Here is a 13,603-nt window from a genome sequence, read left to right as displayed (position 1 = left end):
TCTCTTGGTGTTCAATAACGGTTAGTGTTCACTTTCCTTCTTCTCTGTGTTTTTATGATACCTGTTGTTTTACTCAATGAAACCCAGTAATCACTGTAGTATACCTTTTAAACCACTGTTTGTACAATAATGAAGCAGCTTTTTCTCTTCGTGTGAAGCAATTAACAGAAAAAGTTAATGAATCAGTTAGCTCGAGGAGAGAGGGAAGAAAAGCGATAAATAATAATTTTTTTTCAAACAGCTTTTACATTTTAAATAAAACCCATTTTAGAAGCCTTAGCTGGCACAAGGTTTAAACAATGGAAGTCATTTAAATGCAACTGCATGCTACTTTTTATCTCCATTTTAATGGACAGAGATATCACAACGGAAGAGGAGGCAACATCACAGACTTTCATGAGAGTCGATAAAATCTTGAAGCAAGTCCAAAATGAAACTTAATCTGAGAAAACATAAACAGTTACACCAGAATCTCAAAGATTACAAAAAAAATTCGATCTGACTTTAATACCATTTCCAAGATCCAGTAAAAAAAAAAGGTCCAAAATTTAGCAGTAAAATTTATATATTTTGTGAAAGAAGTTGCATCGAGAGAGAGAGAGAGAGAGAGAGAGAGAGAAGGAGGACGAGAGAGAGAGAAAGAGAGAGAGGAGAGAGAGAGAGAGAGGAGAGAGAGAGAGAGAGAAAGAGAGAGAGAGAGAGAGAGAGAGAGAGAGAGAGAGAGAGAGAGAGAGAGAGAGAGAGAGACAGACAGAGAGAGAGAGAGAGAGAGAGAGAGAGAGAGAGAGAGAGAGAGAGAGAGAGAGAGAGGGAGAGAGAGACAGAGAGATGAAAGGTAATTTAAACAACAATTGTAACTCAAATGTCTAATTTGATATTGAAATACAAAACATGATTTAATGTGCTATTATATGATAACGTAAAGAAAGGGACGAAAAAGTTCTGGTAACGATTTGTCTGAGCACCTACTGGCACAAGCCTTAGCTTTTGTCTCGTGCCAGGGCTGTCAGGGCTTCTGGGGGTAAAATCTCACAATGAGCTGGGTTCGACAGCAGCATTTTGCCAAACCTCGGGATAAGGTCACCCAAACGGTGGAGTTAAAGGTTTGTTAAGGCATCGTGGTAGGAAATTCCTCAATTACTCAGGATGATTCTGGTTGCCCGTTTTTGGACTGACTCCAGCTCCTGCATTAGATTGACGGTTCTTAATACTGACGGCCCCAGACAGGATAGGCATATTCAAACATGGGGCATACATAGCCCCACTCTAGATTGGTCTTTTAAATATAATAAAACCTAGAAAATTTTGAATCAGCATGACCATCCACACTAAAGTATACTTTTTGATCAAACGAAAATAAGTGTCACATTTGTTGGATCTCTACAAAGTTTCTGAGATATAATAGCAATTAAAAAAAGCAAAGGTATGTCATGTCTAGCTATTGAATATAGATAAGCCAAATTCAAAATGTAAAATTGTTCCTCGAAATTTGCAAAAAAAACATTCAAGATTTATTTAAATTTCACAAAAAATCCACATAAAATTGCCAAGTCTAGGTAAATTTTCTGGAACAGGCATAGTAAAATACGAAAATTCTTATTTTTGTATTTTCGTAGTTTCGCAAAATTGACCCAATTGAAACTAAAAAAGTAAAATCTATTTTTCACCTCAAATCAGTTATTTGCTTACCAAATTTACTACATTTGCATTTATTTGACTTGATGTATTTTCAACCTTGTTTTGCCAAAGTTGACCAGTGAGAAATAAAATAAGAAAAGAAAAATTTGGCGATGGTTGATAGAAGTCAACAAAATCCTTGCAACTCAGAGCTTCCTAGAAATATTCTTATTTTGGAATCGTTGATCTGGGCTTAAGTTTTCATCCGCATTTTAAAACAAAAATAGCGATTGCAGGTATTATCTCCTCAGTTTTCAGCATGCAAAGCTAGAAACAAATAGAACTTTTACTGCCTTGCTATACTATCATAGATTTATGCAGTTCAAGCCTTTTGTTAATTTATGAAATTGTTAAGTTTGTTTTATGACGTACAAAAAAGATTACGCAAAAGGACACTCTGCATTTTTCTAAAATCCAAATATTTCTTACCTCTTAAAAGTACTGACCTCCGGTCACTTTAGACTCATACAAAGGGTGCTAAAATTTTGGTTTCAAATTAAATGAGCTTCCTCTAAAGTTTATGTAAAAATCCTTTCCATGAAATAAAAATGTTAATAGTGGACAACTTGAATAATTTACAGCACTTACCTGGGACGGGATAAGGAAAGCCCCCTCCCCAAAAATTAACCTTGAGACTATTTTTTAGCAAAATGGCCAACAAAAAATATTGATCAGTTGCATTTGAGGAAAAGGAGTTCGAAGGGGGAGTTTGTGTGCTCTCAGACCCTTTTTTACTCTTAAAAAGGGCTCTATAAATTTTGTCTTTCAGCTAAATGAGCCATATTAAAATCTTGTGAAATAGCCCTTTTCATATGAAGCGTCCCTTGAAAAAACGTCCTATATAAGAATGCATTGAAGCTTTATGGCTGTTTACTATGGGCAACGCTACAGCGTTGGCTCAACACTTGTTATTTTGAATTACAATTTTAAAACTTGCAAGAAGTCAAAACTTTGGGAGGACACAATTGAGAGATCAGAGTTATGTTTTTTTATGAGATGAAAGACTGTTCCCAGTATTTTATGCTTCACTGTTTGGTTCTGGCCCATTAAACTAGCGTATGGTTGCTGTAGAAACATATACTTTTTAATACTTTAGCAGGTTTTTCAGTAACTGAGTCATTGGTCAAAAAGTGCTTCCAATTTGAAACAGACTTTAGTATTTAATTCTTAAGCGTTTCAGCCTCATTACCATGACTTTACCAAACGTTAAGGTTGCCATACTTTTTAGACCAAAACACCTTTTTTCGGCCATTTTTCCTTATAGTGACAACTTCTTAACTTGCAACTTCTGTATTGATTCTGATGTTTTTTCAATACCATCAAAATATTGTTTTGTCATTTTGATATACAGATATACTCTAAATTAAGTTTTTGTTACAAATTTACTTTTTAATATTGTAAGAAGCTAACTTTAGTTATAGTTTGAAACTAAGAATTTTACGCCATGGACAGTTTGTGAAGAAGGGAATTTATCGGCAAAACAACAAATTTGATAACTCAACAGCATAATATTTCGACCAGCTTTAAACCAGCAATAGGAATAGCAGTTCTAGTCTTGTACTGATAAAACCACACCTTTTGCCTACAGCCGAATATGTCAGCTAAAAAGGGATTGACAAAAGAAGAAGAGATTTTGCTCCGGGATTTTAGTAGGAATGTTTCAACAAAGTCTGCTGTCCTATTTTATGCCAATGCCTTCATTGTCTCTGCCCTTCCTATATGTGAGTTTCTTTTCTGTTTTCATAAGATAGGTCAAGTTTCAATTCATCCTGTCAGCCTTTGACAAATGCTAATGATGTTGGAGGCCCACTAGACACAAAGTACCAAAAATTGCCCTGTGGCTTTTAGAGACAATTTTTTGTTAGGTTAGGTCTGTGGTAGTTTTGCAGGAGAAAAAAGATGTTCAAAAAGTCAAAATGTATCTATTAACAATAGTTTCATGACCCAAAACAATTATTCCAGTAATACCAACACTAACCAAATTTTGTTCTGTCAAAATTTCAATAGATGTTACTTGGTTATACTCTATAACACCTCTTTACTTGGTGTTACTTGGTTGTTTTACATTTCCTTTTTTTTTCATAGGCATGTATTTTGGGGGTGATACCTGACACAGGGATGCCATGGATCCACAACACTTGGCTAAGTAGAGAATTTAATGTGGCAAAACCCTATTGGCAAGTGTACTCTCCTGATGAGCCCTTGTGTTGGGTTGTTGCCTCTGAATTATTTGTCTTTATTGTTTCTATTGTTTGGTAAATGACAACTTATACTTATTGACAACATGACTGCCTATCCATGGATTATTCTTTATGGTTGATTGTGTATGGCTATGCTGTTTGACCTATGTGATTGTATGGATGAGTAGGGTTAAGGCCTCATTCAAGTGCTGGTCTATATTAGTCACTAATTTATGAAAACAGTTTTCCTTTTCTCCTTCTGTCTCTTTCATGTGTTTAAAGTTGTTTTTTCTTATGTGTTTGTGCTGTTGCATTGGTGATTTCTCTTTTCATGATATATAATGGTTGTAGCTTATGGCTAAAATTTGGTTGAAAAAATGAGTATTGCAATTCTATGCTTACTTTTGAGGTTGAGAGTCTTGAGTGAGATATGACACTTGTGATTTTCTAAAATCAACAGACACTTGTTCTTCTTACTGCACTTGGAATACTTGATAAAATGTGGCATAAAACCAGAACTGAATATTTTGGTGGTCAAAGCAAAGAATGTTGGGAAAGTTATTCCCAAAACAATAACAACATCCACCAGAGTGGTAAGAATTCCAAGCTCTCTTGATGCAGCTTGAAATAGTTGTTTCAAGCCCTTCTCTGCAATTGTATTTGGTGGGACATGGACAGTTGTTAAAACTGTCTCATCAACATTATAAATGTTTCATGGGCCAAGCTAGCAGTATGTTTGGTATACTACTGGCATGATTTTGGAAGAAACAAGTCCTTATTTTGCAAGCTCACTAAGGCATTAGTAAAACCTTAGCATAGAGAATGGTGGTATGCTTCCTCATATAAGTAATAAATCATTTTGTGTTAAGTTTTTCGTTTGTCAATTTTTACTTTCACTTCAAAGGATTTTTGATTTAAATTGATATTGACAGTAAAGAGTTGAATTATACTCTATTGATAGTATTGTTATTTTTATTATATTTTGTGATGAAAAAATGTCTTTTCTTGTCTTTGTACCAATAAACTCAGAAAATGCAAAGTAAATGAAAAAAAAAATAATTGAAATTCTAAATTAGAACATTTTACTTAACCTCAAAGCTTAAGGAATGCCAAGTGATTTCTGAGGTATATTGAAACATGAGTAGTTAATAAATTTCTATTGTCATCAGATTTTGAATTGTAATGAAACAGAACAACTATTCTTCCCCTTGTTTTAAAAATTACTTGTTTATGCCAAGAAGTTTTACCAAACTGAGTTGAATAATACCATATCATAAATTTTAAGAAATTCTGGTGTAAATCAGGAATTTAGTTTTTTGTTGACAATTATGAACTTATGTCTCTTCTTTTCTTTAAAATTTCCTGAATTGATCCTTCTAATCAATATTATGAGTTAAAAGAACTCATATGCATGTTACATCTCTGAGATTTTGCATTTAAGCTTAATCTGTTTACAAGTCTCTATTTTACTATCAAACTATCTGAGGGTCATTCTAACCAAATTTATGAGTGGAATCCTTACCCATGTTGCCATTTTTCCATCCCTAGTTTGTGTATTAGTATTGTTTGTAGACTATATATAAATTTCGAAATTGATAAAGCCCTATTAATTTGTTTCTAGGGTTGTTTTGGAGGATTCACTTAATGGACCCACTGTACTCATCTTTATACTTTGTCACTATGACTGTTGTATCTACATACTTAATTTCATTTGCCAACCAGAACACCCAGTATATTCTCAAAGATAAGGTAAAGAAGTAACTTGTATCTGTTTGTCTTTTTTTATGATTTAACCAGTCTACATATGTTACATATATGCACACCAAAATGATTTTTGTTGGCCATGTCTATAAAGATCAGGGACTTGTAATTACAAACTTAGATTTTCTAAGGCATGGTTGCAAAATAAAAGGTGGAAATTGCTTCCACATATGAATATAGAAGTCCAAGACAAGAGTAGTGCAAGTCCACATACAAGAATATGAGTCCTTGCAGTGACACAAAGGTTGTCTAGTCTATATTCAATTCAATCTAGGTCTCCACTTAAAAACATCTATAGATATCACATCAGCAACTTCAACAGTATGAGCACAGAGGTCTTTAAGTTTCAATATATTAGTAAAGTATACCCTATCCTTCTTGTAGCTGAAAAGCAAATAAACATTCAATGATTGGGGTTTTATACAGTAAGTACAGCAAAATCAAGCAATGGAAAGTTTTGAGAAATATGACACTGCATATCTAAAATTAGGACTCACTTCAAATCATCTGTTGTTGTTGGTGTAATTGAATGGAGCTTCCAGAATTTCTTTTCTATGCTCCAGGATCGTTTTTCTGTTTTTTTTTTCAACCTAGAACAACCCCAAAAAAAGAGAAAACTAATTCTAGATTAGTTTTACATTGACCCGCTATCTTCACAATCATGCTTTGTTGTACTGACTAATCTACTACACTAAATTGGAGAGTCAAATCATAATACAATATATATGCTTCTTCTTCTTCTTAAAAAAAGAACCCAGAATCTATAATAGACTCCTTTTGGCTTCAAGGAAATTTTTCTGAATCCACAATTAATACATAAAAAATCAATACAATATTCAGATAAAGAAAAAGGTTTTCTTTGCCATCAACATCAGCACAATCATCATGTTTATTTTTTTCTCTCTCTTTTTCTTTCTTTCTTTCTTTCTTTTTTCTGCTGCAATTATAAAGGAATATAAGACTCTTGGTTTTCATTTAAGAAACACAATAACAAAGAACAAGAGGAAAAGAAGAAATAATGAAATCACATGGCTTGTGGGAAGTATGAGTACTCAAGCTGTCTGTTCCCAGCAGTTTAAGGCTTGTAGGCTGGCTCTTTCCACTCACTCTTTATCTATTTTGCACTCACTTTACTCTCTTCAAACAATATCATTGTCCACAAGAAAAAATCAATCATACTTTTGTTCAGGCATCTTTCATCTGCTGCATTATAATTGGCTTTAAACAGCTCATTGACACCTTTATTTGTCTTTAGTCTTTCAAATGTGTGTTTGATATTTGCTGCCAGGTAACTGTGCTTTAGCATTTAAAACTATGTTGTAAAGTCTCAAGCCCTTTTAAACTAATCTGAAGTAGTGTTTGTCCCTTTTATTCCAATTGTATTCTTCCCTGCTTAAAATCAGAGAGCTACTCTTTATTTTGAAATAAAGAACATTAGTTTTCTGAAAGAGGAAGATGAGAATAGGAGGTAAGAATCATTTTTGAAGTATTCTCTGTTGGATTGTGTCACATAGAGTGAGAGACCTGACGCTGATAGGAATGGTTGTATCCATTGCTGATTAAGAAGATTCTGGGTTTTTATTACTTTTAAAACAACAATCATTGTTCACTCTAGATTGGTCTTTAAAGTATAATAAAAACCTAGAAAATTTTGAATCAGCATGACCATCCACACTAAAGTATACTTTTTGATCAAACGAAAATAAGTGTCACATTTGTTGGATCTCTACAAAGTTTCTGAGATATAATAGCAATTAAAAAGCTACCTGTTGGGTATTAGTATCAAGAGATGGGAGGGAATATAGATTAAATCGATTTACAATAACTTAATTAGGTGGCAGGTCAAAATTTCAGATATTTTAAACATTAACATGTTGCATAATGGTGTCAAAACCAAAGTCAACCATAAATACACAAGTTTTCTTGACCCGTGTCTACTTATAAACTTGGATGTCCTCTACAGTTCATCATATCTTGACCTTTTAAATTCAATCATAGGTCTTAAATAAGAGGTTTCTTTTAAATACATTTAAACCTATTTCACCTGTATTTAATTGTAACTGTTTCAACCAAGGGCATATGTAAATTTTAAAAATAACTATACTATTTTATTTTTGCTAGATTTCATTAACAGCCTCTAACTGTACCAGAGACAACCTAATTTGTCATTTTTTTGTGTATATTTGGTCATTGGAATGGTGCCATTGGAAGCTATTAAGATGTTTCAAACTTTGGAAGTTATTAGAATATGGGTGTTGTTAATTATTTTTCTTTTCTTAATATGTTTTGTTTAGTTTGTTTATTTTTTCTCTGTTGACAAAGGCTTCTGGGGGGGGGCGAAATATTTCTTAATTATTTAAAGTTTGTTGCTTCTTTTCTTGTCCAATGCTTTGTTTTAAATTATTATACCTGTTTTTCTATATTTTAAATTGCTCAATTCTGTGAACATCTAGATGATGATCTTTACTTTTAATGTCAACAATATCAACCTTCTACATCCTGCAAATCTTACGTATACATAAATTAAACAAATAACTTTAGAGATAAGGACCAATTATTAACAAATATAGCATGAATTCAAAGTAGATTAAGCTTGTAAGTAAATTAAGCAAAGTAAAAGCTTGTCAAAGGTCCACATGAGCCAAGATAACAGATTGTCCTGAGGGGATCAGTTAATACACCCTATAACTTGTATACAGTTAATACAGTAAGTAAGTGGTGGTAGATGGCATACTGGCAGTTGCTTTCAACAACCGACCTGTGTTCCATGGTGCCACTCAGAAATCAGAAAGATGTTTGATATAAGCAGGGAGGTTCAATAAAGCACCTCAGATGAACTATAATTAAACGTCAGTTTTTCGTTAAACTAAATCCTATCGTTTTTAACTGCGTAAATTGGTGTACCTGTATCTGCATTTTATTGGTTTTCATGTTTTCTTTTTAATAACAAAAATTTTACCATGCGTCAATAGGGCGACTTGTAATATTAAAAGACATTTCGACCACATTTGAGCAAAAGAAAATTTATTTTGCGTGACAAAATTAACTGTATTTAATCTGTGGTGTAAGTTTTCTTATTATTAAAAGGTGTTTTTATTTTTTTAAATCTGTTTCTTTCTTTGTCTTTAGATAGCAGTTCAGAGAGAAGAAGCTGTCACCAAGGAAATGAATAGGAAACTGAGTGATGACAAAAAGATGAGCAAGAAAGAGAAAGAGGAAAGGTATAATATTAATATTTGACATATCGATCAAAAGGGTAAAGGATATTACTCTGAAAATGGGAAAATAGATAGTTACTTTTAGAGGCATAACTTCAGAGATTGTCCTCTTGGAAGGAGAAGGTTATTTAGGTTGGTTTACAAAAACCAGAGTCATACAGGGCTATTGCGCTGCCTAAGTAACAAGCAAAGTGGGCTGGCTTTTTTTCTTCTTTTTTTTTCTAAAATATTTTCCACTACAAAAATACTTCCATTTCTTGTGGAAGGAGATGTCGTAGAAACATGGGAAGGACTCATTAATTTGATAATTAAAAGGTTTATTGCCCTTTTTATGAGTTAAAAGGGATTGAGGGGAATCAGCCCCTTTTTGCTACCTTGTCACCAAAGGTGTTTGATAAAAGTTTTTAGATAAACATTTTTTTCAGCATAGTTGGAATTTCCAATAGATATCCCTCAGAAGATGGCAAGAACCCCCACAGCCTTTTGAGCAAGGGCTATGTTATGCCATTTCCTTATTGTTTTCATTTAGGATTTTCTTGTTTGACTCATAATCTGTAAAAAGCTAAGTTTATTAAATTTGAAGCCTTTGTGGAATGTTGAGAGGGATGTTAAATTAAAAACACACCACTGCTACTAATACTACTATTAAGGGTAATTTTAATGGTGAGAATTTTGGGGTGTCTTTAGGGGGGATTTTGGAACTAAATTCAAAACAGAAGGCCTATATATGCAAGTTGTCAAAAGGGCGTATCAGCAATTTCGCAGGAACGGCTTAAGGTATTAAGTCGAAACATTCCTAATTTATTCGAGATACACTCTTAGTCAATCTGGATGAACATAATTTCTTTGGATTCAGTTCATTTTCCCCTTAGCATGCGTTAGAAGTTTTAACTTCATGGGCTAACATTCACAATCGTAAGTAATGTACATCACAAACAGTTGCAATCACAGCAAACAGTCGCAACTAATTGCTGTTACACGTGCATGCCGTCATAGTCACCATTAGTCGTAATCGCATGGAATCACAGGCACAAGCATTCACAATTGCAAGCAGTCAAAGTCACAAGTTATCACAGTCATGAAAAGTTGCAGCCACTAGTAGTCGTAAGCAGTCAAAACCACAAGTACTCACAGCCGCAAGTATTAACAACCAAAAGTATTTGCAATTGTAGTGATAAGTAGTCAAGGACACAGTGGCTGTGTTATAAGTAATACTAGTAGTAGCAGTATGCAAATGGTGTCTTTGGTTAGTTAATATCCCTCTCAACACGCCTTAAAAGTTTCGACTTAATACCTTAAGCCATTCCTGTGACATTGCTGATACACCCTTTTGACAACTTGCATATCATCAATCTTTTAAAAAACTAAACCACACTTTAAAATACATCTAGTTTTCAACTAGTTCGTTTTGAGGTCGAATCAGTATAGGACTTTATTTCTACGGGTCTTAAGTTTAATATGGCCTCTTTACCTTTCTTTGATTTTTTTATATATATATATAATTAATCCCAACGCAAAGATACAAGCCAAAGCTACATGCATACAATCGACGACATCAAAACCTTTTTTCACTTGCCCCGTGGTGATTGTGGGATTATGTCAACCCATGAAGCATAACTGTTTGAACTTGAGATTATTTTGTACAAAATGGTTATCTTTAAATTTTGATCGGATGTCTTTGGAAGAAAAGGGGCTCTATTAATAGTGCATTGAAGCCTTTGGCTCTTCAGTTTAGCTCAAAACGCACATTTCCCCTCCCACAGAAAAAACAAAACTAGATCTGGTACTGATTCCGCCTCAGAACAACTAGGCCTACACAAGATTATTAAACAAACTCCTGGTTCTACAAAACCTGCAAGGTTTATTCCTTCAGGGTTTTTGTCGTTTTTAAATTTGAATTATCATAGCAGCTTTTTTTTTCTGTGTTGAGTTCTAATCTTGTTAAAATTAGTTTACTGAACGGTAATTAGTTACAAAAATGTTAGCCTTGATCTTCCGTGATTCATCTATATTTGTTTAAATTTTTCCCTACGCTTTCTTTCATTAATCAAACCAAGTGCCATGATGCATCAAACTCATAATTTAGAAAGATTTCAAACTCTTTAATACAGCCTTTAAACTCTGATTTAAAGAGTTTGGTTTAATAACCAAACTCTTTAATGTACAACCTGCTTAATTCCTTGATTTGATGCTTTAACTGGTGTTAAACAACGCCAAGCTCATCCAAGTTTCACTTGACTCAAAGCCTGTAAATGGAACACTCACCCGAAATTTAAACAACCCTGTTTTCAAACTCTGTCTAATTAAGCTAAGGGCGATCAACCTTGAGGGATCTAGAACTAAAATTGATTGCAAGAGGTTAAAAGAAAAAAAAATGTTAAAAAAAGGTCTTTCACAGAGTAAAATCAGCAAAAACAGTGTTATCAAATTGTATGGCTTAAAAGTTTTTATGCAAAAAAAGCTTAAATTTGCGGTTGCTTAGTATCTTGTAATCAGTAAAACTTTCTTTACATGAACGTATACAACAATAGTCACTATTTAAAATTGAAATAAGTGTTGATATTTAGTTTTCCCCCAAAAGCTGTGACGCTGGGCGCGAAATAGGGTCACTAGACCTGTTTTACAGACTCAATTTTGAAACTATTCATGCGCAGTGTATCTTATTCTCAGGGTTAGTATTTGAAAATATTCACTAGTATACTGTCATCTTTTAAATTATTAAATAAAAAAACAAGTTTTTTTAAATGAAAGTAAGGAGCGACGTTAAAACTTAAAACGAACAGAAATTACTCTGTATATGAAAGGGGCTTTTCCTCCTCGACACCCTCAAACAGTTCGTTGCCACGAACTGTTTGATTAGACCTTCTTCTATTTTTGCTGAAATCGGGTTATATATTGGAAACCCTTCTTTTCAACAGCATGACAAAATGAAGATCTTAAACTCAACATCTCTCACCATATTCAAGTTTGAAAATTACAAGCTAGGTGGCTTTATTTGAGCAAATTCAGAATATTTTTCATTGTGTCCCTTGAAACATGAAGACCGGATTTGTAAAATGTTATTTACTTTTCACTAGTTGACCCATGTGTACTATGCACAGATTGTAGATTTTCCAATATCTTTTTAAATATCTGCCTCTTTAAATCTTTCTGCAAAACCTTGTAGAACTGTCCCCTCACATACACTTGAGTTCTTTCTCATACCTCAATTTTTACTGTATAAATTGATGATGTCGTATAGGTACTTTGCATTTCAATCAGTTTAATAACTTCCACTAAAAACTTTAATATTTTTCCTAAAGTCGCGGCTGTTGCCACCTAGGGATTCCTCGTTTTGGTTAAAAACAAATCAATCACAATAAAATCACCGCAACAAATGCATAATTTGGTCACTTGAAAATTATAGAGACTAGTTGCTAGTTAGAATACCATACAGTTTTTCGTAATATGTCTGCTATTGAAAACATTCCTACTAATGCGAACTTGCTATTATAATGAAAAGTTAGCAATTCATCTAGTGTTTTAGGGCCTTCTAATTTTTCTTTGGTGGAAATGGTTCATTGTATTGTAAAATTCCGTGCCTTGGAACAGGTAAGGATGATAAAATAAAACTTCTACATGTTAGAATCGATAAAAAAAATATCTTGGTGATTTTTCATCCTTCATCCATCCTTTCACTTTAAAAGGAAAGTAATCATACAGAATTGATCACAAGAGTTGGGTGTCTTGTAGATTGTGGCTTAATTAGTAATTACTTACAGACGTGTTTAAAAGAAGACTGCTCCTAACTAGCTGCCCAGTGTATCTAATTCCAAGAAGCTTTAAAGGTTTCAGTGAATTGGGCTTTGTCGAACGGACGTTAGGGATAGCTTCGATTTGGATTATTAGGTAGGTCTATCGTATAGAAGAACTTTTAAATCACGTGTTTCATATTAGGAAATTGAAATTCTACATTTGATAGAGCAGTCTTTGCAAGTCAAGTGTACAGTGTTTATTAATTGTATATTATAAAAAAACCATTGCTCCTGGATATTTGGTTTATATATTATCGTTGTTTTTAGGATTCTTTGGAAGAAAAATGAAGTAGCTGATTACGAGGCGACCACCTTTTCCATATTCTACAACAATGCTTTGTTCCTTTCGCTGGTTATTATTTTCAGTTTCGTTCTGCTAAGATCCTTTAACCCTTCATTCAACTACATCTTTAGTATTGGACTCTCATCTGGCCTTGTAGCCCTTTTGTCCACAAGTACATCTAATTGAGAAAAGAAGAAGGAAATACACTTCGTATTAATGGGTTTTGGTTATTTTCAGATGATAAATAAAAATTTTGATAATTATTCATAGTTTATGTCAGGGTCTTGGCTAATTGGTTAACTCATCTCACCCAAGAAAATTTTTCTAATTTTTTAGAAAGACTGTTTCTTTTTGCAAACAAGGTTTTAGTTACTTTATGTGGCCTTTGTTAGATTTTACTAATGATGCATACCACCAAAAAGTATTTGATAAAATTTAAGCTTATCAAGGTATCTTTATGTATTACCACAAAAGCCTGCTGGGAGGTGACGCCATCTTCATTTCATAATAACAAGGAGTGGAAATTTAAAATCCTAACTTCTTTAGGCTGTCGAAACGATGTATCAGGATTGTGCTGTCACAACGGGGCTGAAAAGCAAAATATTTACTTTTTTTATTGTCAAAACTTTGTTTTTGAGTCTTACTATGGCATTGAGGAAAAGAAATTGATATCATTACCTTTTTTGGGCG

General features: G+C 33.5%; 1 protein-coding gene across 1 annotated transcript; it reads left to right on the top strand.

Moving 5' to 3' along the window:
- The first annotated feature begins 3,145 nt into the window (after positions 1-3,145).
- LOC136031420 (translocon-associated protein subunit gamma-like) lies at positions 3,146-13,176 on the top strand. Its single transcript, XM_065710991.1, has 4 exons — positions 3,146-3,398; positions 5,479-5,606; positions 8,748-8,839; positions 12,898-13,176. The coding sequence occupies exons 1-4, from the start codon at positions 3,272-3,274 to the stop codon at positions 13,097-13,099; spliced, it is 549 nt and encodes a 182-aa protein (XP_065567063.1). The 5' UTR covers positions 3,146-3,271; the 3' UTR covers positions 13,100-13,176.
- Positions 13,177-13,603: the final 427 nt, after the last annotated feature.

The sequence above is a fragment of the Artemia franciscana genome, chromosome 1 (assembly GCF_032884065.1).
Source record: "Artemia franciscana chromosome 1, ASM3288406v1, whole genome shotgun sequence".
NCBI classification, from domain to species: Eukaryota; Metazoa; Arthropoda; class Branchiopoda; order Anostraca; family Artemiidae; genus Artemia; species Artemia franciscana.
Note: the sequence above shows the minus strand (reverse complement) of the source record. Positions and strands in the feature narration are given on the sequence as shown.